The following is a 25,269-nucleotide window of genomic DNA, read 5'->3' as shown; positions in this document are numbered from 1 at the left end:
TTCAAGGCAGCATTTCCCAAACTTAACTCAGTCCTGAATGGCTTTCATAAGGTTAATAGCATTATTATCACCTTTACAATTTTTCTTTAAATCACTTTTTCCTTAAATATTAAATGCTGCATTACACACATTTAAGTATGTTTGTAGATCATCTAAAACCGAGTACCAACAATGATATACAGCACTGTAAATATGGTACACTCTGGAAATAATCAAGGCAAGACACGAAGTTAATAAAAGCTGCTGCTAATGTAAACCCTTTCCTCTTCTACTACCACAGTCCAATGCCCCCTGCCAAAGTACTTTAGGACCACTACCTCACACTAGAACTGGTCTTTTCCTGCTTTTAGCCATTGTCTTCTTAATCTCCACTTATACAGCTATGTTTCTAAAGTACCATTCTTATCCTAGCTCCTGACATCCTTTCAATAGCTTTTTATTGCTTACAATAAACTTCCAAAACCAGAGCCGTTAAGAAAATCCACTGTAGCCTTACCTAGTGCTTCTGGACCTATTGCTGCTTGCTTCGGTCAACGGGACTGATTGGGTAGACCACAGACTGTTGTGTCATTTAGTACTTTGTCAAGGAATTTAATACTCACTTATCAGGGTTTCAAGAAAAATACATAACCATAAACAAATCAAAATACCTCATCTCTAAAATTCATGTCCAAACTTCTAATTACTATATTTAAGACCCTTCCAGATTTATTCAACCAGATCTCCAATTAACCATGATTTCTTATTTCTGGCCACCTATTACCAGCCCACTAATGAAGTACACTTTCCATGTTTACTTCAGAATTTTATATATACAGTTCAGCTTATACTAAAGTCTCACAGGATATTTTAAATATGGAAGTGGAAGGGGGAAGAGACATGACACACTTTCCTTCAAATAAGGCAAATATTCAACATTTGAAAAGTTTACTGAAAACTTTTATTGTAATCAAAAAGTGACATAACGGAGTTGTAATGAATTCAGCAAATCATTCTGCTGATATTTTAGAACTGATATCAGCTTTTGCCAGGCAATTAAAAAAATTCAAATGTGAAAATTTCACAGTACAGTAAACTCCACCCCAACTAATTAATGGTGGTTAAAAATAATAGGCCCTAGCAAAACCTCTCATGTTACATGGTCACAACTCACAATTCTGTACAAAAGTTCGTGTTATAAAGCTCTGATGTAAAAATCAAATAATCAAGCAGCAATATTTTAAGTGCAGCACAGGGTCTTCCATATCATTATTTACAAAGCTTGAATCTCTTTACATTATAACAAAATTTAATACAGATGACTTAGTAATTAAGTCAATTTTTAAAATCTGCCCTTTTACACAGTGACAGATTTCACTTTTTGGTCATCCTTCTCCTTCTCCTTTTCTTTATCTTTGCTCTTCTTTGACTTCTTTTTCTTATGTTTGTGTTTTTGGCTTTTTTCCAATTCTACTTCAGTGCCTGCATGCTTCTTATGCTTCTTATGCTTCTTATGTTTCTTGTGCTTTTTCTTTTCCTTCTTTTTCTTCTTCTTCTTGCTGTCCTGACTTTCTGCAGAGCTAGCACTGCTACTGTGGCTTCGGGTTTGGCTTCCAGAAGGGCTATGACTTCTACTTGGACTGACACTAGGGCTGCTTTGACTCTGGCTCCTGGTTACACCTACCTGGCTGACTGCTGCTACGTCCAGGCTCTCTTTTGCTTTCTCCATTACTTTATCTTTCAGTTCCTTAGAAATTTTTCCTGTAGTTTCTTCCTCTTTTACAGATACATTGCTTTCACTGTCACTTTCATTATAATCTGGTTCAAAAGCAGCTTCATCAGTTTCTCTAGTTAAGTCAGAGGACAGTCGAGAGGAATGACTTAACTGGGGTTTAGGCTTGATGGTGTTCTTATCAATTTGCCCAGTGACTTGCTCTTTCTCAATCTGTGGGTCCGGTGGGTTAAGTATATAAAGTGATTTATTGCCACTTGACTCTTTATTGTTCTTTGCCTCTAATACATGTTTCTCCCGATCTTTACAGGGATTTTTATCTACAGATTTCGTCTCTTCACTTGAACGTTTAGCATCATAAGTGGCTTTATGATCATGAGGTTTTTTGTCTCTTGAGGGACTAGAGTTACTTTTTTTGGAATCTCCTGTTCCTTTTTTAGGCAAATCTCTCTCCTCCCTTGGCTTAGTTTTTTGTCCAGCTGCAGAGTCTTTACTGCGAGAAGGGGAGTCTTTTCTTCTTAATTCATTCCTTTCATCTCTACGTTTGGAACTTGAATACTCTCTGCTGTCATAATCAGTTTTTTTGTCTCTGTTGGGAGTGAAGTCTTTATTTGAGGAACCTCGAATGGAATCATGCTTATCTTCTTTGCCAGAAGTTCTAGTCTCTTTGGAAGATTGAGACAGACTTTTAAAATTTCCTTGCTCATTCAGACGGTCCAGATTACTATCTTTCTCTGGCTGAGTGCTGTTCTTCCTCTTTTCTGGGTTTTCCTTTTCCAACACTGAATGATCTCGATCTTTGGTTTTCCCTTTTTCACTAGATGCAGAGTTTTTTGAACTTTTGACCTCATGCTGTGTAATTTCATGGCTCACTTCCTTGGTGAGTTTCTGAATTTTCTCTGATGACTCACTTTCTTTTTCAGTATATTTGACTGCATTTGATGGTTTAGTGCTAACATTTTTTATAACACTGGCAGGTTTTCCTACACTTGATATAGGCTGTGTGGTGGATTTAACATCTTCTTCTTCAGACTCAAAGTCATCTTTATCCCATTTGGATTGAGGAACCTGAATCATAATAATAACATCTTCAGCAGGAGCTGTGTTATCATTATTATATTCTTCCATTGTTTTAATGACAGTTCGCTTTGTATCTGTTTTTTCTTCAGATTTCCGCACAGGACTGCCTCCAGTCGAACTGGTACTAAAAAGAATTAAAATATTTTTTAATTAATGAAGAACTTAGTTATTAAACATTGATAAGTATAAAAAGACCAACTTAAACATGATAAATGTCCTTTTAACTTTCAAAAGACACTTATTGTGCTCTGAGATATAAAGATTTAAGTGTATGATTATATAAAAACAAATGTGGCTCACCCCCAAAATCTACTTATCTTTTAACAATTCCTTTCTTCAAAGACAAGAGTAACCAGCTAACCCCCAACATCAATACATTCTTAATTAACATATTCCACTTTTTCCACCCACCCATTATCAGATACCTGGTATAATCCACAAGTGTTGAGCTGGATCCTTCAGTTCCAGTCACTTTTCGCCTGACCTTTCCTTTGATTTTTTCTTGTTTAACTTTGCCAGACGTTGACTCCAATTTTTCAGAGGGTTCTTTTGTATTAGATATATTTTCTGTACTTCCAATTTTTTTTCCAGTTTCTCTGTTAAGCTTGATTTTTTTGGCTGGAGCAGTTGATGATGAAATTTTGTCTTTTTCAGGCGTCCTATCCAGCTTTTCAATATCAAGTTCCATTTTGCGCTTTGGCGATGGTTTCATTATTTCAGTTACTTCTAATTTAGAGATTTTCATTGAAGATGACTCAAAATCTTTATCTCCACTTTTCTCTTCAGTTTTTCTTTTCCTTTTTTCTCCCTTGCTATCAAGTGGTTTACTTTTCTCATTAGGCTTCTTGGCCTTTTCTTCCTTACTAGTTAGCTTCTCTGACTTGACGTCTTTGGAGTAGTCCTTCTTCACTTTTTCCTCTTTGACTGCTTTTGTCTCCTGGTGTTCCTTTACTGACTTAGAGTGAGCTTTTCTGGGGGTACCAACGATCTTTTCATCTTTTTGAGAGGAAGATGATGATTTCACATTGTCATTCTTTGGAGTCTCCTCTTTGGCTTTTTTAAGTGGAGGTTCAGATCGAGGAGATTTTTCACGCTCTCCATCTAGTTTTTCTTGAGGTCCTTTAGCGGGTTTTGCAACAGTTTCTTTTTTGGACACAGTAGATCCATCATTTTTCCGTTTGGTCTTGTCACCTTTTGCTTTAGGTTTATCTTTTTCTCTCTTGTCTTTTTCAGACACTGATTTAAAAGTAATGGACTCAGCATCCATTGGTTCATCTCTAACAGGTGTAGCATCATCTCTACTTGGGAGAACAAACAATGAGTCTGTTTTATTTTCTTCACCACTTGTTGGCTCTCTTGATTTCCTAGAAGTTTCTAATAACTCTGGGTTTAGAAAGCCTTCACTTTCTTCCCCCTTTCTTCTTTTTCTGTGTTTCTTATGTTTATTTCCTTTGCCATCTCCCGGAGCATTTTCACTCTCCTTCTCTTTTGACTTTGTATTATCCTTCTGATTGTGACTGTCTCTTGATGAAAGCTTTTCTGGATAGTTGCCACCTATGTTTCGACTTCTATGACTCTGTCCACCGGAGTACTCCTCTCTGCGGCCTCTTGTGAAGGGAGAATTCCTGATATTAAGTGGTAAAAATCTCTCTGGAGAAAAGTTCTCTCTATTTGCTGATGGTCTAGGCTGTGCTCCAGCAGCATAGCCTTTATAATATTTTTCATACCACTCTCTATATTTTCTCTCCCATTCTCGATAACGTTCTTTTTCAAATGGGTCTCTGAAGTCAACACTCCTCCCGTAATAAGCTTTCATGTCATATGGTGGTGGAACTTCTCTGTACCTGTTAAAATATTCACGTTCTGTTTCTCCTTGAGGTACATTACGTTTATTAGGAGACTGTCCCCTAAATGCTTGAGGAGATCTTGATCGTGAATGATACCGTCTATATGGGGGTGACCTTGACCTAGATCGATGATACCCGTGCGATCTAGACCTTGAACGGTAATTTCGACTCTTTCCTCTGCCTCTTCTGGGGTATGGAGGTGATCGTGAATAGGAACGAGAATGTGAGCGGCTAAACGATCGAGAGTAAGAACGTGATCGTGTTGAACCAGATCTTGATTTAGAGTAAGTATATGAACTTCTTGAATAGGATGAACCACTATAGGGAGATTTGGACCTAAAAGCAAAAATAAAACAATAGTTGATAGTTGAGAAATATATACAAAATAAAATACAGACTCTCAGATTTCAGTATGTTCTCCTCACGGTTCATTATTTCTTTATATCATTTCAACTTAGATGATTAAAGAGGCACAGTGACCTCTACTGGAATGGAATAAAGTACACAAAGATCAGAGCAATCACTTGTTACAAAACAAAAGTGAAATCTTAACAATTAGAGTGAAGTGCATTAATGTACCGTGAGTTATATGACCTAACATTAAATAAAATGCCAATTAAATTTAAACATTACTTCCTATCTGGTTATTAAGTAGGAGTAACTTTTTTTGTCCTACGTTGGCCAATCGTCTAGCTTTAAAAGGACATCTCAAGCATAAAAAATAAGTCTTTTAAACAAACTTCCTGGGAATATTTATAATTCAGTTTTTCTATCAATAAAGCAACTTGTATTCTACTGTTAGTTCATAATCACACAGGTTAATGTTCCAGCAGAAAGCTGTAGCCTTAGGTAAAAGGGTCCTCAGAAATGTAATCTTTGGCTAGTCCTCTATTTCTTTCCTTCCACAAACATTTCCCAATTATTTCACACTATAAATAACTTCAAGGGACAAGGGCAATTTAATCCCCATAGTTGCTAGTTCTACACAATAGAATTTACAGTGAGATATTTCAATAAACAGATATTGGGAAATAAGCTACATTTCCATGTTTATAAACCTAGACCGAATCAGAAAAATTCCATCACTGCAATATTATTTATATCCATAGCTAATCCCTGGATATTCAAAGTCCCATTTGTAATTCTGTTGTGAAGGCTTGCAAAACACTAACCTGGAAAATGAGCGCCTACGCTCCTTTTGAATCTTTTTGTATTCCATCAATTCCTTAGCAAAATCATTTGTAAACTCATCTAGCTTGGACTTTTTCTTTTCCCTAGTAAAATAAAGTTAAAGAGCGAAAGTTAACAAAAACCATTTAAGAAAACTAACAAGACAAATGTAATTAGATCATGAATGAAATGAATGAAATTGCCATTAGTTTTCCACTTTAAAACTATAAATAACTAGGAATCCCTGAGGAAGTTGCTTGTATGGCTTGGTTTAATTTTTAGGTGATTTTTCTTATACTAACTGGAAACACTGGAAAATGCTTCCAAAGATACCTATTTAACGTTACATCAGAAAATGAAAAGTGTAGAGTAATTTCAAATTCAAACACTTACTCTTCTTTTAGTCGTCGTTGCTCTCTATAGAATTCTTCCCTGGACAAAGGTGGTGCTTGTGTTGTTGGGATGGTATTTGAATGAGCTGTCTGTACTCCTGATGATACCCAAGGTGTTGATAAATTGGCCGGAGCTGGAGGAAACCCTGGAGGGGGAACACTATACCCAGCAGGTGGTGGCTGGCCGGGAGGAAACTGAGGAGAAAACTGTGGAGGAGGAACACCTGGAGGGAGAGGAAGTGTATGGGGAGGAGGAGGATACAAGGGAGGGGGTGGGACAGGTACAAAAACTGGAGTTGCTGGTAGTGACGGGCCTTGAGTTCTCTGTGATCTTTCGCTGTGGTGTCGTCCACGGTTTATACTTCTGGAAAAATAAATTCCAAGATATTAAAGCATCTGAGACAAGTAACCTTATCCTTTCTACTCATAATCTTTTCAATCCACAAACAATGGAAAAGAATCAACAATTCAAATAAGCACGGGGACACTGATATTGTTTATATGTAAAAGTAACATCATTTACATGTTAAAAACAACTTTTAAGGCCAGTTAGGGATTGAGGTAACTTTACACGGCCTTCTTTATATGGAGATGCCATACTTAAAAGTTCAAATATCACTCCACAATGATCTCATTACCTCCTAATCTATCATTTAAAGGAACTGACAGCTTAATGTCTCTATGACCTATTTCTCCCCAAAATGCCTTCCAAGACCAAAAGTTTAAATGAAGAAAACCCACTTCCTATAATCTTTTTGAGGAAATAAGACCCTTCAAAGTAGAATAAACATGGGACTTCCCTGCTGGCATGGTGGTTAAGAATCCACCTGCCAGTGCAGGGGACACAGGTTTGACCGCTGGTCTGGGAAGATCCCACATGCTGTGGAGCGACTAAGCCCGTGTGCCACAACTACTGAGCCTGCATGCCACAACTACTGAAGCCTGCGCGCCTAGAGCCTGTGCTCCGCAACAAGAGAAGCCACCACAATAAGAAGTCCATGCACCACAACGAAGAGTAGCCCCTGCTCACCTCAACTAGAGAAAGCCCGCGTGCAGCAACAAAGACCCAAAACAGCCCCAAACAAACAAATTTATTTAAAAACAAACAAAGTAGAATAAATACTAGTTTTAACATTTGTAATTAACAACTGAAAATCTCACTTTTTCCCTCAAAGGGTTAGGTTAAAATTAACAGTGCTGGGCTTCCCTGGTGGCGCAGTGGTTGAGAGTCCGCCTGCCGATGCAGGGGACATGGGTTCACACCCCGGTCCGGGAAGATCCCACATGCTGCGGAGCGGCTGGGCCCGTGAGCCATGGCCTCTGAGCCTGCGCATCTGGAGCCTGTGCTCCGCAATGGGAGAGGCCACAACAGTGAGAGGCCTGCGTACCGCAAAAAAAAAAAAAAAAAAAAAAAAAAGACAAAAAACAGTGCTGGCCAGTTTCTAAATTCTACCTCATCAAAGAAACAGTGGCTTCTTTAAAAAAGTGCGCTTGGGCTTCCCTGGTGGAGCAGTGGTTGAGAGTACACCTGCCAATGCAGGGGACGTGGGGTCCGGGAGGATCCCACATGCCGCAGAGCGGCTGGTTCCGTAAGCCATGGCCACTGAGCCTGTGCTCTACAACGGGAGAGGCCACAACAGTGAGAGGCCCTGCGTACCACAAAAAAAAAAAAAAGGGGGGGGGGTGCTTATTTCTGTTAAACTAAAAGGATCTTTAAATTATAGGTAACTGGTATACAATAGCAGCAGCTGGGATTTAGATTTCAGGCCTCTTTTCAGAGAGTCTGATTTAGTAAATATTATCTTCTTATTAAATATGTGATCTAACAACAAAACAGTAGTTATCTTTCATAAGGTTAGCAATTCTCTTTGGAGCACTAGAAGATACCCTTAAGTATGACCTAGATAGTAAGAACTATACGACTTACTTCTTAGATTAACACTGCTTGTGCATCTTCTGGGCAAAGGCCCCTAACAATCTCTGTCTCTCCTTTTGGAAGAGAAGATGGTAGAAGATGGGGATAACTGAGTCTAGGGGAGAAATATATCCAAGTCTTCTTCGCATTTGGGAGCTGAGCTAGTTAACATCCATCTTAAATTAAATCAACACCTTAGTTTGTCTGGGCCTTACTGACCGCCCTCTACACTCAACAGAGTAAATGTAAGCCAGTATTCTGCTGTGTGCTGACAGGGAGAAAGTAGTCCTTGGGAAGGAGCAGTAAAGATGTAGCCTTAAAAAACCAACATTTAAAACACTAAATGTAGGGATTTCCCTAGTGGCTCACTGGTTAAGAATCCGCCTGCCAATGCAGGAGACATGGATTCAAGCCCTGGTCCAGGAAGATCCCACATGCCGTGGAGCAACTAAGCCTGTGCGCCACAACTACTGAGCCTGCGCTCTAGAGTCCATGTGCCACAACTACTGAGCCTGCGTGCCACAACTACTGATGCCCATGTGCCTAGAGCCTGTGCTCCACAACAAGAGAAGCCACAGCAATGAGAAGCCCGCGCATGGCAACAAAGAGTAGCCCCTGCTCGCCACAGCTAGAAAAAGCTTGTGTGCAGCAATGAAGACCCAACGCAGACAAAAATAAATAAATTTATATATATATATATAAAATATTAAATGTAATCTATTCTTTTATAGGCCTCTTAAGGGCAACTACTTAAGATTTAAGCGAGGAAAGTATAAATCATATGAACCCACTCCCCCTACCACTACTGTGCTTTAATTTGTGTTATATTTTTCAGTGTGTCATCAGATTACTGTTTTTCAAGATTTTTAGCAAGCCTACCTGTAGCAGCTTCTCTCCCCTCTTCTAATTTGCTGTGGTGGAGAAACCAGATATCCAAGCTTGTTGGAACTGTGTGGAAAGAAGGATAAAATAGGCTTGAGTATTATACACACCTTTTCGTGTGTAGACTTTAATATACCTATTTTAACTATAATGAAAACTTTTCCTTACTCCCTGATCCTGATTCTTAACCTTGTTTCAGATAGAGATATGAGCGTTATATTTACTTAAAATTAAATATTCTTTCTGATTAACATAAACAATTAAGCTTCAATATATATTTTATGTAATACCGTATTCTAATTAGCATTCTATAAGTTACTCTATGAACTTATTGTTACAGAAAAGGAAAAGAGCCCTTTTATCTGCTGGGCACTATGGAGAGGCATTTGACATGTGAGGTAAGTAGCACCATTCCAATTCTACAGATGAGGCAATGGAGGCTGAGAATAGAATCACACACCCATTGTCATATAGCTAGCAAATGCAGGAGCTGGGACTCAAACCCAGGTCTGTCTCCAAATCCCGTGTTCTTTCTACTGATATATTCTGCTAGTCTCTCAACTAACATACTTTTTCTAACATACTTTTTCTATAAAAAGTTTGTATCTTTCAAACAAAAAGATTAAAGTTTTAGAATATAAGCCAGTTTACATAAATATATGAGCCCATTTATATGGGTTACATAAACAGAAATAATTATATAAAAACAATAAATAAATCTGACTTTTAATGCCATAGAACGTCCTATAGAAGATCAAAGTTCTTAGTACTTCAGGGTAGTAAATCATACCCTAAAGAATTTTTTGTTTTTTTCTGCTGGGAGATGGAAGGATTTATTACTTGCAGCAAGTAAGGAGAACACCAGTGATCATTCACAAAGCAGTGTCTCCCACACCCTATAGATTTTAATATGCAATAAAATTTCATTAACATAGCTAGTCAAAATGAGAAATTTTGTGTTTGATAGCCTTTACTCTTAATATGTGTTCAAAAACATCCAAATTAAAGAGGAAAAAGTTTAATCTACTAGCAGTAGATTTAAAATATATTTAAAATATTCTTTCAAGTAATTCTTATCTGTTCATTAACTGAGATTCTGCCAAGATCACCATTTAAGTCATAAAAGTAAAAAGAATTTACATGAGTTTACATTTTATTATTATAGAAAAGAATTACTCATTTTTTAAGAAGAATTCTTCATATAGTCTTGAATTTGCGACATTTTACATAAAAACTGCGTTAAGATGGCATATAAAAGAGTTTACAATAAAAGACACTCAGCACACACTGCTTAGATTGTAATTTCCAGTATCCGGTTTGAAAGCAATCATCTGCAGATTATTTGAGACAGATACTTACTGCTCCCAACCTGGTCGACCACCACCTGGACGAGCAGTGTTTATTCTTACTGGACCTTGGAAACAAAAATAAACAAAAACAATAAGTAAATATACAATTACAGGTTAAATAAAGTTAAAATTATTTTTTAAGGAAAAAAGTTCAAACCAAAATGATTTTACTCACCAGTTGTGGGGATCAACTGTCCATGCAATAATGACTGTCCAAGTAAAGATGGGGTTCCAAGTACAGGCACCTGGTAACCCTTTGGGAAAAAAACACAAAAAGGTATAGGTTTAAAAAACAAAACAAAAAACTCTACTGTAATAATAATAATAAAAAATCTCCAAATTTAAAAGCCAGTGAAACTTACCTTCTCTTCCATAAGGGCAGTAATTGCAATAGAAGAGGCTCCCTTTGAATGTTCAGATGCAAGCGCTGCAGCTGGCAGTATTTTATTATCAGAATCCCTAGATAATAATATAATTTACAATACATTAAGAAGTCACCAGAAATGGAGGATTAAAGCTACAAACTTCCAGTTATATAAGATAAATAAGTACTTGGGACGTAATGTACAACATGATGACTATAGCTAACACAGCTGTATGGTATATAGGAAAGGTGTTAAAAGAGCATAGATCCTGAGTTCTCATGACAAGGGAAAATTTTTTTTTTCCTTGTTATTGGATTTACATGAGAAGATGGATGTTAGCCGAACCTACTGTGGTAATTATTTCACAATATATAAGTCAAATCACTGTACTGTATGCCTTAAACTTATACAGTGATGTATGTCAATTATTTCTCAATAAAACTGGAAAAAAATAGGCAATATTTTCCATATTTTTGAAAAAAAAAATTCCACGTTACAAAGATTTGAGTCATATTTAAGAGGCCTCTATATATAATACTTGCAAAGTTTGAAAAATAGACCTGAAGGAAATGTCTGCATTACACAAATATTCTTATTTCGGAAATACATAATCTGTGATAATAGGATTATAAAATTTACTTCTGCATGTAATGAGTAAAAATTATCAAAGGAAAAAAAAAAGTAAAAATCACATCTTGTTACTGTTTATCCATCACACTTGCATTAAGATGAGTTATATCAAAGATGATGAAAACTTCTGGGGAAAGAGAGAGGACTGGATTTTTGAAGAGTTCTTCATATATAAGTGACATGTAAAATGAAGGAGCCTCCTAAAGAAGTACAATCTATGATAGATATGATAGAAATTGGTTGTTTTAAGACTAGTAAAGCTAAAAAAAAAACCTTGAGAGACAAAATAAATAAATAAAGAATTAAGAGTAAATTCTACTTCCACCTCTACCACTAAATCAAAAGGGTAACCTTAGATAACTAGATAAGTGGGATTTTAAAAAAATTTATTTTATTCAACTACAGTTGATTTATAGTGTTAATTTCTGCTGCACAGCAAAATGATTCAGTTATACATATATATACATTCTTTTTCACATTCATTTCCAGTATGGTTTATTACATGATATTGAATATATAGTTCCCTGTGCTATACAGCTGGACCTTGTTTATCCATCCTATATATAATACTTTGCAGGGATTTCTTAAATATACTTGTAAAGGTCCTACTCCTAAAGATTTTGTTTCTGGGAACAAACCCCTGGCATCTATTTTTTAAAAGCTGGTTGATTTTTTAAGACTTTATAAGCCATTGGACTATAAAGGTCCCTTTCATTTCAGGAGTGGTAGGATTTAAGTGAGTTTCCACTACTCTCCTACATAATTATGCTCCAAAACAATTATTTCTGACCTCTCTACTTCTACCAGTATTTCATCCCCTCTTTCTCTATTTATCCAAATTGTTTTTAGTTCTGCTCAAATCTACTGTTTTCTAATGTGACCATAAGTGACCTCTCCCTCTAGGGAACTGCAGAGCTGTTATGGGATATTATTCAACATTTAATGTGACTTGCTGGCAACGTGTATAGTTTTTGACCTTGGGATGCTTAATAATTTGCAAATGAATCTCCTTCATTTGTCTATTCCTCCAGTAAAACTTAGCCATTTCTTTCCTTTTTAAAAAAAATTTGGCTGTATCGTGTGGCTTGTGGGATCTTAGCTCCCCGACCAGGGATCGAACCTGGGCCCCAGCTGTGCAAGCGCCAAGTACTGGTCATTTCTTACAAGTCATCCACCTTACTGAGCACAGTGGGATGCAACAGACTGAAGGTCACTAAAACAACTGGTAAAGCAATATACAATAAGAAAAACTACATCACTGATCTCAATTGTTTCCTAATAGTGAGAAATACATAGACTTACCGAAAAGGTCCATCTGATTTTTCTGGGTGGACTGATATGGAGACTGTTGCAGTTATATCAGGTACAGGGGCTGGGGCAGAAGATGGATTTCCAGGCACAGGAGGGGCCAAGGAAGACTGATTAGAGGTTAATGAAGATATAGATGGAGCCGGGTGAGTTGATGAAGATGTCACTGGAATCATCAGAGGATCCTGTTGTCTTGATATTGGAGATCTCATCAGAGGTTGCAGGTTCCGCTGAATGAGTGGTCTTGGAGGTGGTATTGGGGGTGGGGGTGGAGGCAACTGTTTTCTTAGTCTTTTCGTATAACCAGTTTCATTTTTGAAGTTATTAACAGCCTACAGACACCAAACATAAAAATGTAATGTAGTATTTACTCAAGTACGGTTAAATCAATTAAAAGATTTTAAAAAAAATTTTCATAAAAAGGGATACAAATATAGCTACCTGTCGTAAGAACTTATTGGCAATTAAAGCATCAGGAGAGACATCATTCTGATGACATGTTGGACATGTATGTTCATCTGATTCCAAGAGAGCTGTCCTTATACCTATGTATAAGATTTTAAATATTAACAAAAGCATAGTTAGGAAACCAGTTTTTAGTGAATGAATTAAAAAGACCATTTACATGTGTTCAGTTACATTACCGTTTTCCAAGCACACATCACTAACTATTTCTATTCTTAGATTAGGAAATATAAAATTTCTCACCTGATAGCACTCCTCTGCTCTAACCTCTCTCTACCTTAAAAACAGAAGTAATGGATATATGCTAAACAAACATTTAAACTGAGAGAAAAGATGCTCTTTCCCAAATACAATTTTCTTTGTTTAGCTAGTAATCGGATTATAGAGAAAAAAAAAAAAAAAGAAATAGAGATAGTCTAGAAAAAGACAAAAACATTATAGCTAATATAGGGCTTTTAAAAAAGCATCACTTGGGAATTCCCTGGTGGTCCAGTGGTTAGGACTCCGCACTTTCACTGCTGAGGGCCCAGGGTTCAATCCCTGGTAGGGAACTAAGATCCCACAAGGTATATGGTGCTAAGAAAAGAAGCATCACTAGAAAAGGGCATTGTAAATAACAGAAGCATTATTCAGGCAAGGAAATCAGAGACACCTATAGCACAGCAGGTAAGAACCAATACTAAATTATAGATGCACTATGCTTCAGTGTTGCAAAAAATCCAATCATAAGTGGTCTGTTAAATTCAAGACATACTCTGAAACAAGTTTTAAGTGACCTCTTCTTGACTTTGGTCTTCACTGAAGAAGCCCCATAAGAAAGATTTGTATTCCAAAACTACCTTTTTTTTGTGGCCGTGCGACCAGTGATCAAACCTGCGTCCCCTGCAGAAGTGTGGAGTCTTAACCACTGGACTGCCAGGGAAGTCCCCCCAAACTATCTTTAGAAATGATAAAGACCAGAGCAGGACTGAGCAATGAAATTTTCAGATGACATCATTTTCAGCTGGGTAAGAAGGGACAAACTTAAGATATGTGGCAGAAAAAACTCAAGTGCTAGTAGAATATAAATGACTCAAGACAAAAGTCACAAGTAACCCCCTGGCAAATGTTGGGCAATATCTTTACAGAATAGTTCTCAATCACACTTAAGAATTTTAGAATAAGCTATTTTTCACATTCCTAGAAAGGGACTTAGATATCATTTAAAAGTACTTCTGGAATATCTAAAGCCCAAAAGGCTTTTAAATTTCTGTATACCATTTAAAACAGAAAATAAAAATCCTACATTTTATAAAACCTCAGTAAAGTCACCCTGATGAAGGTAAAGAAGGTGGTCAATTCTAATATTTAAAAGGACAAGGAGGCTGTTGTTTTTTTTTAAAAAGTAGCAACAAGGTTATAAAATGCTCATTAATTTATCAATTCATATTTTATTATTAAAATATACAATATTGCTAACAGCCTTCCCAAGGAAATACACATACTCTAAATTATGTATTGTCAAAGATTCAACATTTCTTACATTCATCACAATAACTGTTTCCACAGCACGGAATGACAACAGCATCAGTCATAATATCTTTGCAGATAAGACACAACAATTCATCTGGGATAGGATCATCTTCTTCTGAAGATGATGATGGTTCCTCTGGTAAAAAAGGTGGTTTTTCTTTTTTCCCAATTGCATATGCTTCTCTGTAAAAGAAAGTTTTAAGTGTTTTAACATTGTTAAGGCAAAGTATTTCCAAAAAAATTTACATATTCTACTATACCATAATGGGTACTTATAATTCAGTACAATGTCAAATCAGTTTATATAAGTGTGTACCTCCCAAAATAAGGGAGCAGTTATGAACATCCTCCCCTAAACAAAAAGATATAACAAAATCCTAAACAAGTATAACAAAAAAGAAAAAAAAATGCTATCAAAGTGGCTAAAAGGATCTTCAAATCTGTAACTCTAAGAACTGAGAGCCAGAGAAGTAAAGCGACACAATCAGTGCCACAAATTTATATTTATATGGGTGGCAGAGATGGGATTTGAGCTTAAGCTATGACAACACCCTAATCACTATTTTCTCTACTACCATGTTTCTTGGGGGGAAAAAAATTGTTTTTTCTTCCTCCATAGTCTAACAGTCCCCAAAACCTGTGAAGGTACTAATGTGAATACCATAATATGGTAAACTAAAATTGGTACTGACATTACACAATTAAGGGGGATAATTCAAGGGAAATATGTCACTAATCACACCAGTAATTAATAGCCAGAATTAGACTTCAAAACAGTGGTCTACTATAGTTAACATTTTAAGAGAGATTAATCTATTTATAGTCAATGAAGAAATATTCAGGACAAATATTTAGAATATGTGTAAAAAATTTAAAGGAACACCTCATTAGATATTTGGAGGTCCATTTTTCGTAGAAATGTACTTTGCAGAAATGTTGGGTATTAAATATATTAAAAATAAAAAACCAAAATATTCTATTCTCAGACTTATCACCACTGCTTCCAACACCCTCATCTTCTCTATCATCAGGCACATTTGTCAAACAGGAATTCCTAGAGAAATCCTTTCTGTTTCATTCAGGAACAGAGTGTGTTCATCTCAATGCTGAAAATGAAAGAATCTCATCTGGACAGAGCAGGGTACCTTAGGTGTGTTATTTGTGTTGCAGTTGCTCCATAGACATCACCACGATTCCAGAAATATGTATCAATTTGCTTATGCCCCATTGTTCCCAATTTGTGAAAGAGGAGTCTCCCACTGCCCAAAAGAGAGAAAAGAAAAGAAAAAAAAAAAAAAAAAAAAGAGGAGAAGAGAGGATAGAAAAAGAAACAGAAGAAGAGTCTAAGTTGCTTATCAGTGGTGTTAGTGGAGAGAGTGAAAGTTTCATTTAAAATATTTGGGTTCCCATTTTCCCCCGTATTTGCTATGTGTTTGGCACAAAATGGGCTTTTGTATTTCAGTATTCAAAAGCAATGAAGTTAATTATTAGTAGGGGTTCACAGGTGATGTTAATTTTTCCAACACAAATTTCTATTTAAATACTTTTATATCTACATATTACATTAATATGTAGCCGTCTGCTCTTAAATTGTGTCTGTAAAAGTCATCAATTTCAACCTACAGCTGTTTGGAATCATGTATGAAATGTCTGAATTAGAAACAGTGTAACAACAAACTGCTCTAAGATGAACCACAAAAACACAGGATGGTAGACTGGTAAAAAAATACATGGGAGTGAAGTTGAGAAAGTGAGCAGGGTTGGGAGTTTAGGAAAACATTAATTCTTATCTGTGAACTAAAACAATGTATTTACTCAAGGACAATGTATTTACCTACTCAAAAACACAATCTTTTTTCAGTATCACTCTGTAAGCATAGCCATTTTCATCATCCTTACCTGCTCACCACATCTGACAATATAGCATGAAGCTGAGGAAAACTGTTCTTAGCATAATTTTGTCACTAAGAACATGGACATCTATTCTCTAAATTGATGTTTCTCAAGGTATGCCCTAAGGATCCCCTAAACTCATAATCTCCTTGAGGACTTGCTCAAAAATGCAGACTCAGAGTCTCATCATATAATCCCTGGGGGAGGGGGAGGGGCAGGGCACCCAGGTTGTTTAACACACTTTTGTAAGAGATTCTTATGCACGATTAAGTTAGCGAACCATATTCCAAAGAACACTTAATATTGTGTTTTATATTGTGAGAGTTTACAACTGTTGATGGTAATCAAAAAGGTAATTAAATGTATTAATAAAAGCAGATAAAATGGGAAGTTATCTAGTTGAACTATGCCTCTAGGTTTACTGTCTATTCATTTCATTAAAAATTGGCTCATAAAATAAAATCTGAAAACATATTAAAAATAAGCATTAAGGTATAGCTGATCTGAACTAATGGTTTATGAAATAAACCACACTTCAGAATCTTAAGACTCACACAGTATAGCCAAACTTATTCAAGATACCTCAGCATTTCCTTTAATCTTGGCACTTAAATTTGCCTTGATATCTTGCAGAACTTTTATTCTTAAGCCTCCTGGTTCTCAGAAAGTTTAAGATACTTGTCTTGTTCTTTTAAAGGATGCAAACAGCATACAAGACTATGTGGGAGTATGTAAGTGAATGAGGAAGAGAGCAGGGAATGACAAAAAAAGAAAAATTAGAAGACCACAAATCTTGGCACTTAAATTTGCCTTGATATCTTGCAGAACTTTTATTCTTAAGCCTCCTGGTTCTCAGAAAGTTTAAGATACTTGTCTTGTTCTTTTAAAGGATGCAAACAGCATACAAGACTATGTGGGAGTATGTAAGTGAATGAGGAAGAGAGCAGGGAATGACAAAAAAAGAAAAATTAGAAGACCACAAGGGAAGTGGCACTCACTGGCAGCAAAAAACCCCAAATCCATTTTAAATTTGCTTTAAATGGAGCAGACTGCAGCCTCTCATTCTTAACAGAGAAATGCAACATGTGGAGACTAAGTCTTGGTACACAACGTTCATAAGGAATCCAACTAGCCAACTTACAAGCCCAAGATTAAATAAAACACTATCACCTGGACTGACTGTAGTCTCCATAGATCATACCTAATTTGAATACTTACGCATCTATAGTTGGTATTGCATATTTTCCAGTGTTGGTAAGCATTGCACCTTTCATGTTAGGATCTTTCACCTCCATCATAAAACTTCTGGGAATTCCAGTGCTCTTTTTAATCCGAGGACCAGATTCAAAGTTCTTATCCTATATGTATGGGAAAGGAGAGAGGAGGAGAAAAAGCAGTTACCTTTATTTAATATTAGCTAACACGCAGTGCTAACATCATATATGATCCCATTTAATCCTCACAACAGCCATGTGAGGGAAGTACTATATTACCTCCGTTTCACAGAGAAGAAATAACAGGCTTGGAGAAATCAAGTAACTTGCTCACTCAGTGGCAGTGTCAAGATTTGAAGCCTGGCAGTTTGGCTCTAAAAGCTATGCTCATTTGCCATTGTAATAGAAAAGGCAGTATTTACCAAGAAAAATAATATGGCTAAGAAAAAATTTTAAGAAAAATAAGGTGTATCACAGCTTCTACTTTGAACTTACCCCATTTGTTGGGCAATTCTTAATATAATGGCCAGGTTTACCACAACGGAAACAAGTATAAGATGGAGGTGGTGGACCTAGAGGTTTCTTCATGTAACTGAAAGGGGGAAAAAAAAATTACATGTACACAAAGACTTGAAAAAAATGCTTTTGATATGGGGGGGAGACCCCACCCCAAAGTACCTATTAGTATAAAGTATTTATGAACTTACTTGACTGGGTCGTATTCATGGCCAGATTGCGACATCATTGCTTTAATTTTATCTTCTTCAGAAGCATTGGCTTCAGCCAGATTGGCAGTCTGTTTAACAGGTAATTATTTGACACACACATTAGAAACACATTTAAGACCACACAGCCAAAGACAACACCACTCATCCTGTAAAGAGCAGTATCTAATCTTGCATAAAAACAGTTATTTACAAGTATAACCTAGAAGACGCACTGGGAGTTCGTTAGGTCATTACATGATGTTTGGGTGTCTATGGTGCTGAAGAAAGTCTTTCTGGGGGCACTCAAACCTTAGACCCTGTTTGTACCTTACATTTAAGATTTGCATACTACTCTTCTAAGAGTTAAAAACTGAGATTAAGCTAGGAGAGAAACACTTGATGTTTTTAAGTCTTAAAAATAGTTCAAGTGTCACAGCATTAAGCATCAAATGTCAAGTATATAACTTGGAGGTAGTGTTGGGGGTAGAACAATTGAACATATTATGCAGCAGATACTACAAGTCAGAAGGCTCTTTAGGTAACAGTGTCAAATTTCAAACTAAGTGCAAAGCACATGCACAGAGCATTCAAATTTTAAATCCAACTCTCCAAAGATTTATGAACTTTATCTTTAAGGTATTACATACAATAGTCTAGATATAAGCAGGGTCTAAGGGAGTGAGTCCTAATAACTTGAATCTTCAAGCATCTAGCACTCATATCAGCCATTCATTAGATTTTAGCTTTACATTCATCCACAAAACAAGCAACCAGTTTTAACACTTTATTGTAATTTTATATACAAAGAATGCTTAACATTAACAGAGCTTAGAACAACAGCAACATTTACAGAAAACTGGATTACAGATGTTGAACAACTAATTTGTTTGAACCCAAACAGTAACTTACAAATAGTTTAAAAAAAAAAAAAAAATCCCCCAAACCTCCAAAACTCCGCAACTGCTTCCCACAAAGAAACAATGGTAGGAATAGACCAAAACTCAAATATGGTCCTTACAGTACACATGAATTAAAACAGTGAACTATAAGTTGCTAAAGATGTTAACTCTATGCTAAACCACTTTGCATTAAAAAATTATAGAGATTGGTTTTAGCCCACTTCATGTTTTAGAATCATCAACTTTAATGTTTACTTTTCCCACAACAGGAGCTTAAAAAGCTGTATTTGTTACTAGGACATTTTGGGGGATACATTCTAGGGGATAAGGACAAAACCTATAACAAAGCCAAAGACAAGATAGGGACAGCACTAATGGAAAGCTCATCTAACTCATTAACTTCGGTTGCTAAATTTGGTTTTACATTTCTGATAGCAGGGAAAAAATGATTTTCGGAAAACTGGAAAACTTCCTTCTTGGCCCTCAAAAATCTGCCTGATCTGTAATATTTGCCTTTTTTCCCCTAAAGGCACAATTTGCAAACTAAGTCTATTGTTTTAAAAATTAATCCATCACTAGTGCTTTCCCAAACAAAAGGTACACATTGTTGAGCAGAAAATTGCAAGCAATCTTATCGCAAAACATGGCATATACAATGATTTCAGGAGGTAACAATTTTCCCCTCTGCCAAACATACACATTGGTATATTCCTGCAAACAACTTTATACATTTACACAATTCATGTAGTCTGTGTTCAAACAAATTAGGTTGTTTAAAACTTTTTCTAATGCAGACAGACTACAAGTCTATAGCATAAAGAAACAATTGTATCACATTTAAAATGTTGACCTTCAAGGGATCAATTCAAATATTCAAGAAATAACCACGCCATCGTCCGTGTAAAGGAAAGCTTCTATTTTGGCTGCGTAAAGTCCACATAATTTACAGCCAAAACCAGGGAATTCCTCCAGAAATTTGTTAGTTTCCAATGTATAATTAAACAAAATGTATGAGGGAAAAAAGCGAGTAAGTGCAGCTTCATGTGTTTCTTCTGTCTTGAAGATGAACAATACTCCAACATTATGGTGAAGCTGATTTCAAAATACTCCCCCTATCTTCTCAAAACAGCAACTACTCTTTACAGGATAGCAATAGTATGTACAATGTGTCTGCAAAATATCTCCTCCCCCAACCCCTCTTAAAACATTGTTCCACATTAAACAAACAAAAAAAAAATACGATGTTAGAAAAAGATTTATATTTTCAAGAATATATATATATATATATATATATACCTTCGTAAGCTGGGCCAGAGAAATAGACGCAGAAGAGTCATCAATCTGTTCACAAAAAATTAAACACACATTCAAGTTCCACACTGAAAACATCTGAAAGTGATCATTTAGTCCCTACTGCCACTTAATGTTCAAATACTGGGCATTTTTCTTAGACGTTTTCTAAAGAATGTTATCTTGTTTTAAAGCTGAAATGTAACTCACCCCACTTATCCTTCTCCACACATCCAACATACAGTAAATAAAGGCTAACCGTTGATAGGGACTCAATTACAAGGAGAAAACAGGGTAAAGAAAACTATATCACATAGGAAACCTGTTCAGAGTGGTGGTTGAATACTAAGTAAGAGTCCCATGTCTATCAATGGTCTCTAAATTTGATAATGCTCAAGACAACGTACACTAGAAGAGAGAGTAAGAAATGTTTCGAACTTTCCTGTAATGCCATTATATAGCACTGTAAAAACAAGCAGCTCTTTAAAGGCTCAGATAATTGCTTTAATAAAACAGGTCCCAGATAATTGCTACTTTTTTCTTCTTTGAGTATGTACTGCTCAGTCTGAATAAGTTCATTTATTCTCCCATACAAAGAGTAACAATAGCTAATCTTGCCAAAGAAACCACAGCTTTATCAGGGCAAAGATGTTAAGCCAAATAAAGGGAAACAAAAGGTACCCTGGGACAGGGCAAACAGCAGTTACAGAATGGACTTTAATATGCAGAGAAAAGAAAGTTAATTTAATCAAACAGAGCAAGTATTAAACATGGATATAAAAGGGCTTTAAAAAAAATTTTCAAAATGTGACATTTAAAACTTCTTCATTATTGTTCCCCTGAATATGTTAATACCAGCTTTAAAAAAATGTTTATGTATGTGTGTATGCACACACCTTTGGCATGTAACTCTAAAGATGTGATTTCCCTACAAGTGTACCAAAATGAAAACATTATTAGCTTCCTATGCAGTAAGTGGGCTGCTTATTCGACATGTTATAAATTTCTCATGCATTATTGGTCAGAACTCTTCTTTAAAATGGAGAGAATGTAACAAGATGTCTGCATCAAAGAAAAAAGGTGAGTCTTCATCATGTATTTTTCAGGTATTCCAGAGAACTAAGAGTATTAAAATAAAAGCAGCATGACTTAGAGCCCCAAACAGAAATGTAATCAGTTTCGATATGAAGTTCTTAGCCCAATGCCCACCACAGCAGTAACTCAATAAATGGAAACAAAACTGATGTTGGCTAAATTTAAAATATATCTTAAGAGTTTTAAAAGTTAGTTTGATGGATATTATCACTGGGATGTTTACTTAAACAAAAGGTTCTTAGCTCCACATTGAGCGACTACAGAGTCCATAATGCACGAATCCCACATACACTCCTAGCCATACAACCCACCAGTGGGTTCTCACTCTTGTGCAGCTTTGATGTGTTCTTTCCTTAAAGAACGAGTATCTCAGGAGGTAAATTTTAAAAAGAAAAATTGAAAGAACACATAAATAGACTATTTTTATCCAGAACAAATTCTGACCTATTCAATCTATTTAGAAGAGGGTAACATTTTATTGATATATCAACCAGGAATTACCCGAATTTTAAGAAACAAGGACTGAACAAACTGCTGTCAATCAATGAAATTAATAGCCTTTAAAAATAGCCTACTACTGTCTAGAATATGCATACTGATCATTTCCTTAGAAAGAAAGCAATCAGTTATATCACCTTTTTTTATTGCTGGAACTAAAAAACTAACATTTTTTGGTTCTTCCCACTCCTAAGATATAGCTGATATAGCTGTCTTTTTGTTATTATGCTGGGCTTTCCTATCCTTTCTTTTAGATTTCTGCCAACTTGTTATTAGTAGTGTACATTTATCTGGTTAAAAGTGGTTTCAGATATTCAACAGCATCTAAATCACTTTTTTCCACCAAATAATCCCTATAACACTTTAATACCTTATAATACACAAGTCAAATTTACCACAAATTTAGAAAGGCATCCAATTGTTTTCTACATATAACAAGGTACTAAGAAATAAGTGTAAAATGCTGACAAGAAATGCTTTAGAAACTAGGAATTTATACGTACTAAACAACAATAAATACAGTAATTTTCAGATTTTAAAAAAATGCTACTTAAAAAAAGTAGTCTCCAAAAACACTGATTAATGCACACCGTAGACATCAAAATTAGCCCACATTCTCACATCTAATTTGAGGTCTTGCATCTGGAAGCAAGAATCTGAAATCTTTTATGCCAACTATATTTGCCTGAAATTAAAGGATCTTACAAAATGGAAGCAGGAAGAACCCGCAGCTTTGGAGTACCAACATAGAAGGATGACTACAAACAAAAGTTGTGGGATATAGATAGAAACAATCATCCTTGATCAGAGCTGGTTTAAATTATCAAAAGTGTACATACATTTACTTTTACTAATTAGAATTTTAAAATCTGGTTTAGTGATTGTCTTAATTGGCTTTTGTGAATTTGCACAATACACGTAAGTCTCCTAAGATGGGCACTAATTACACTTTATGAATATATTCTCTCAAATCTTAAATGTCAGCAAATGTACCCCAAGCAAATAAATGATGGGGATATTAAGTTACCTAATATCTCCACTTAAAATTATTCTACCTAAAAATCAAAGCCGCTTTTAAAGTTATTTTTTAAAAAAAGAAGAAAGAAAAGAGAAACCTAAATAAGCATAAAATAAACTGCTTCTTGTAAGTGTAATACAGACATGCCAGGGAACACACAAGGCTAAAAGAACGTTAACTTTATTTATGAACATGTGATCTGTGTTTATACACATGCTAATAAACAAAAAGGAAATAATTGTTTTCAAGAAATAAAACTTCATCTGAATTAGTTTAAATACTATATAAAATGTACTTTATACAAAATGTGTTACATTAACTACTACAGTCACCAGTATAGTCAATCTGATTTGTGCTAGCATTTGGATACATAAAAATCAGTTTTAAACCAATCACCAGCAAAACAGAAACTGTGGACAGTCTTTACAGCATTACGCTTTAAAAAAAAAACACCCCCCCCCAAAAATCCATATACCCCAAAGAGGGGGGAAAAAAAAACCCAAAACACTAAGAATTGTGATTTTTGAATCACTATATTTAGTTCCATGAGAACTAAAGGCCATATACTTTATAGAGAACAAGTCCAAAGTTCAGATATTCTATGTTATCATGTTTAAGATCCAATGATCCAAGGTTAGTGAAATGCCTGATACACAATTAAAAGATCAGTAGCATTTTAAAAGGATAAAGTTGAAACAGCAAGCAATACCCTTAAATTCTACGTGAAGATTTCAGACATCTTGTATTGTGTACAAATCAAGCCTGAGCAGTCAAATGTTTAGAGAACCATCAAGTTTTACAGAACTCAATTACTACAGATCTCTGTTCTGAAACGGATGTTTCACCCCACAATTTAGGAATGCTGCTGCCTTTTAATTAAAAGCTCAAAGTCAAAATGGTGTCATACTTAAGGTTATTAAGATGTTACCCTGGTTAAGGGGAGTTACCTTTGATAAGCTACAGCTTTCAGCTGGCTTACAATTAATGCAGCATTTTAATATCTTATGAGAAAGAGGAAATATTTTAATTTGGACAACTGAGCAGACTAGAGAAGTAGAAGACCTCTGTTAAAACTTGAGAACGATGTACTCAATTGTATAAAATCATCAAAATCATCGACGAGACACTGATATACTTGTAGGGGGCCCAATTCCAGGTTTCACTTTACAGTACACATATAAACAAAGAATAGGAGCTCAAAATTGCCAAATAAAGCAAAACTAAATAATAAAAGCTGCATCAATGGTCTCTGTAAAGCTCTTTTCTATGATGTGTCCGAAACTGGAGAAAGCATCAAACCTTAAATATAAGCTTTGGATGTTGCTAATGCATTTTTCAAAGCCATCAATCAGGCAGAAAAAAAAAACAAAAACCAAAAAAAAAAACAAAAACCAAAAGAAAAAAAACCAAAAAAACTAAGTGATACAACGTGAAAATGGCAAAATATACACTCCAAACATTTTTTATTGCAAGAAACAAAAAGCACACAACAGCCTGTACATACATACAAAATACTAACTATAGACAGACAGATGTAGAACATGGTACCATGTTCCTTAGTGTAAAACCTACATGATCTAAAAAAAGATCATACATTAACTGTACAACACAGCGTCATACAGGAAGAATGCTATCATATTTAATATGAAACAGTGTTTTTTGGGCACAAACTACCCATTTCTACAAAATAAAGTGTGCAAATTATGCCACATATATCCAAATTCAACTGAGCTGTCATCAAATACATTTTATTTACAATATGTACTATGATCAGTTGGATATTAAGTTCTAAAATGATTTACTTCACTGCTACATTATAAAGGTAAAAGCAATGTGTAGAAAAAGTGTGAGATTGTGTTTTTACATACTGCTTTTGAAGTTCCCATCACTGGTTCAGTTCGACTTCTAAAACGACAAAAAGAAAAACAGCATTAGCTCTCTGTGAGTAGCTATTAATGAATTTTTATGATAAAAACATCTCTCTAATCACTTTTTTTTTAATCACATATTTTTAGGAACACAATTTTTC

General features: G+C 35.5%; 1 protein-coding gene across 6 annotated transcripts in view; it reads right to left on the bottom strand.

Moving 5' to 3' along the window:
• Positions 1–971: 971 nt before the first annotated feature.
• Positions 972–25,269, bottom strand: part of RBBP6 (RB binding protein 6, ubiquitin ligase) — a 32,889-nt gene continuing 8,591 nt past the window's right edge. For 3 of the 6 annotated variants that reach the window (XM_067013782.1, XM_067013779.1, XM_067013778.1), the window contains 17 exons: positions 25,109–25,145; positions 20,636–20,680; positions 18,441–18,529; positions 18,229–18,325; positions 17,738–17,877; positions 15,772–15,885; positions 14,637–14,809; positions 13,091–13,194; positions 12,644–12,981; positions 10,709–10,805; positions 10,522–10,600; positions 10,357–10,411; positions 8,995–9,063; positions 6,202–6,564; positions 5,811–5,912; positions 3,217–4,974; positions 972–2,915 (listed from right to left, as the gene is read on the bottom strand). In XM_067013782.1, coding sequence (XP_066869883.1) covers positions 1,337–2,915; positions 3,217–4,974; positions 5,811–5,912; positions 6,202–6,564; positions 8,995–9,063; positions 10,357–10,411; positions 10,522–10,600; positions 10,709–10,805; positions 12,644–12,981; positions 13,091–13,194; positions 14,637–14,809; positions 15,772–15,885; positions 17,738–17,877; positions 18,229–18,325; positions 18,441–18,529; positions 20,636–20,680; positions 25,109–25,145 — 5,239 coding nt within the window. In that variant the 3' untranslated portion in view covers positions 972–1,336. The remainder of the gene's footprint in view (positions 2,916–3,216; positions 4,975–5,810; positions 5,913–6,201; positions 6,565–8,994; positions 9,064–10,356; positions 10,412–10,521; positions 10,601–10,708; positions 10,806–12,643; positions 12,982–13,090; positions 13,195–14,636; positions 14,810–15,771; positions 15,886–17,737; positions 17,878–18,228; positions 18,326–18,440; positions 18,530–20,635; positions 20,681–25,108; positions 25,146–25,269) is intronic. The other 3 variants (XM_059036933.2, XM_067013780.1, XM_067013781.1) reach the window with 3 other exon arrangements.

Source organism: Kogia breviceps, chromosome 14, assembly GCF_026419965.1.
Source record: "Kogia breviceps isolate mKogBre1 chromosome 14, mKogBre1 haplotype 1, whole genome shotgun sequence".
Lineage (NCBI taxonomy): Eukaryota > Metazoa > Chordata > Mammalia > Artiodactyla > Physeteridae > Kogia > Kogia breviceps.
Note: the sequence above shows the minus strand (reverse complement) of the source record. Positions and strands in the feature narration are given on the sequence as shown.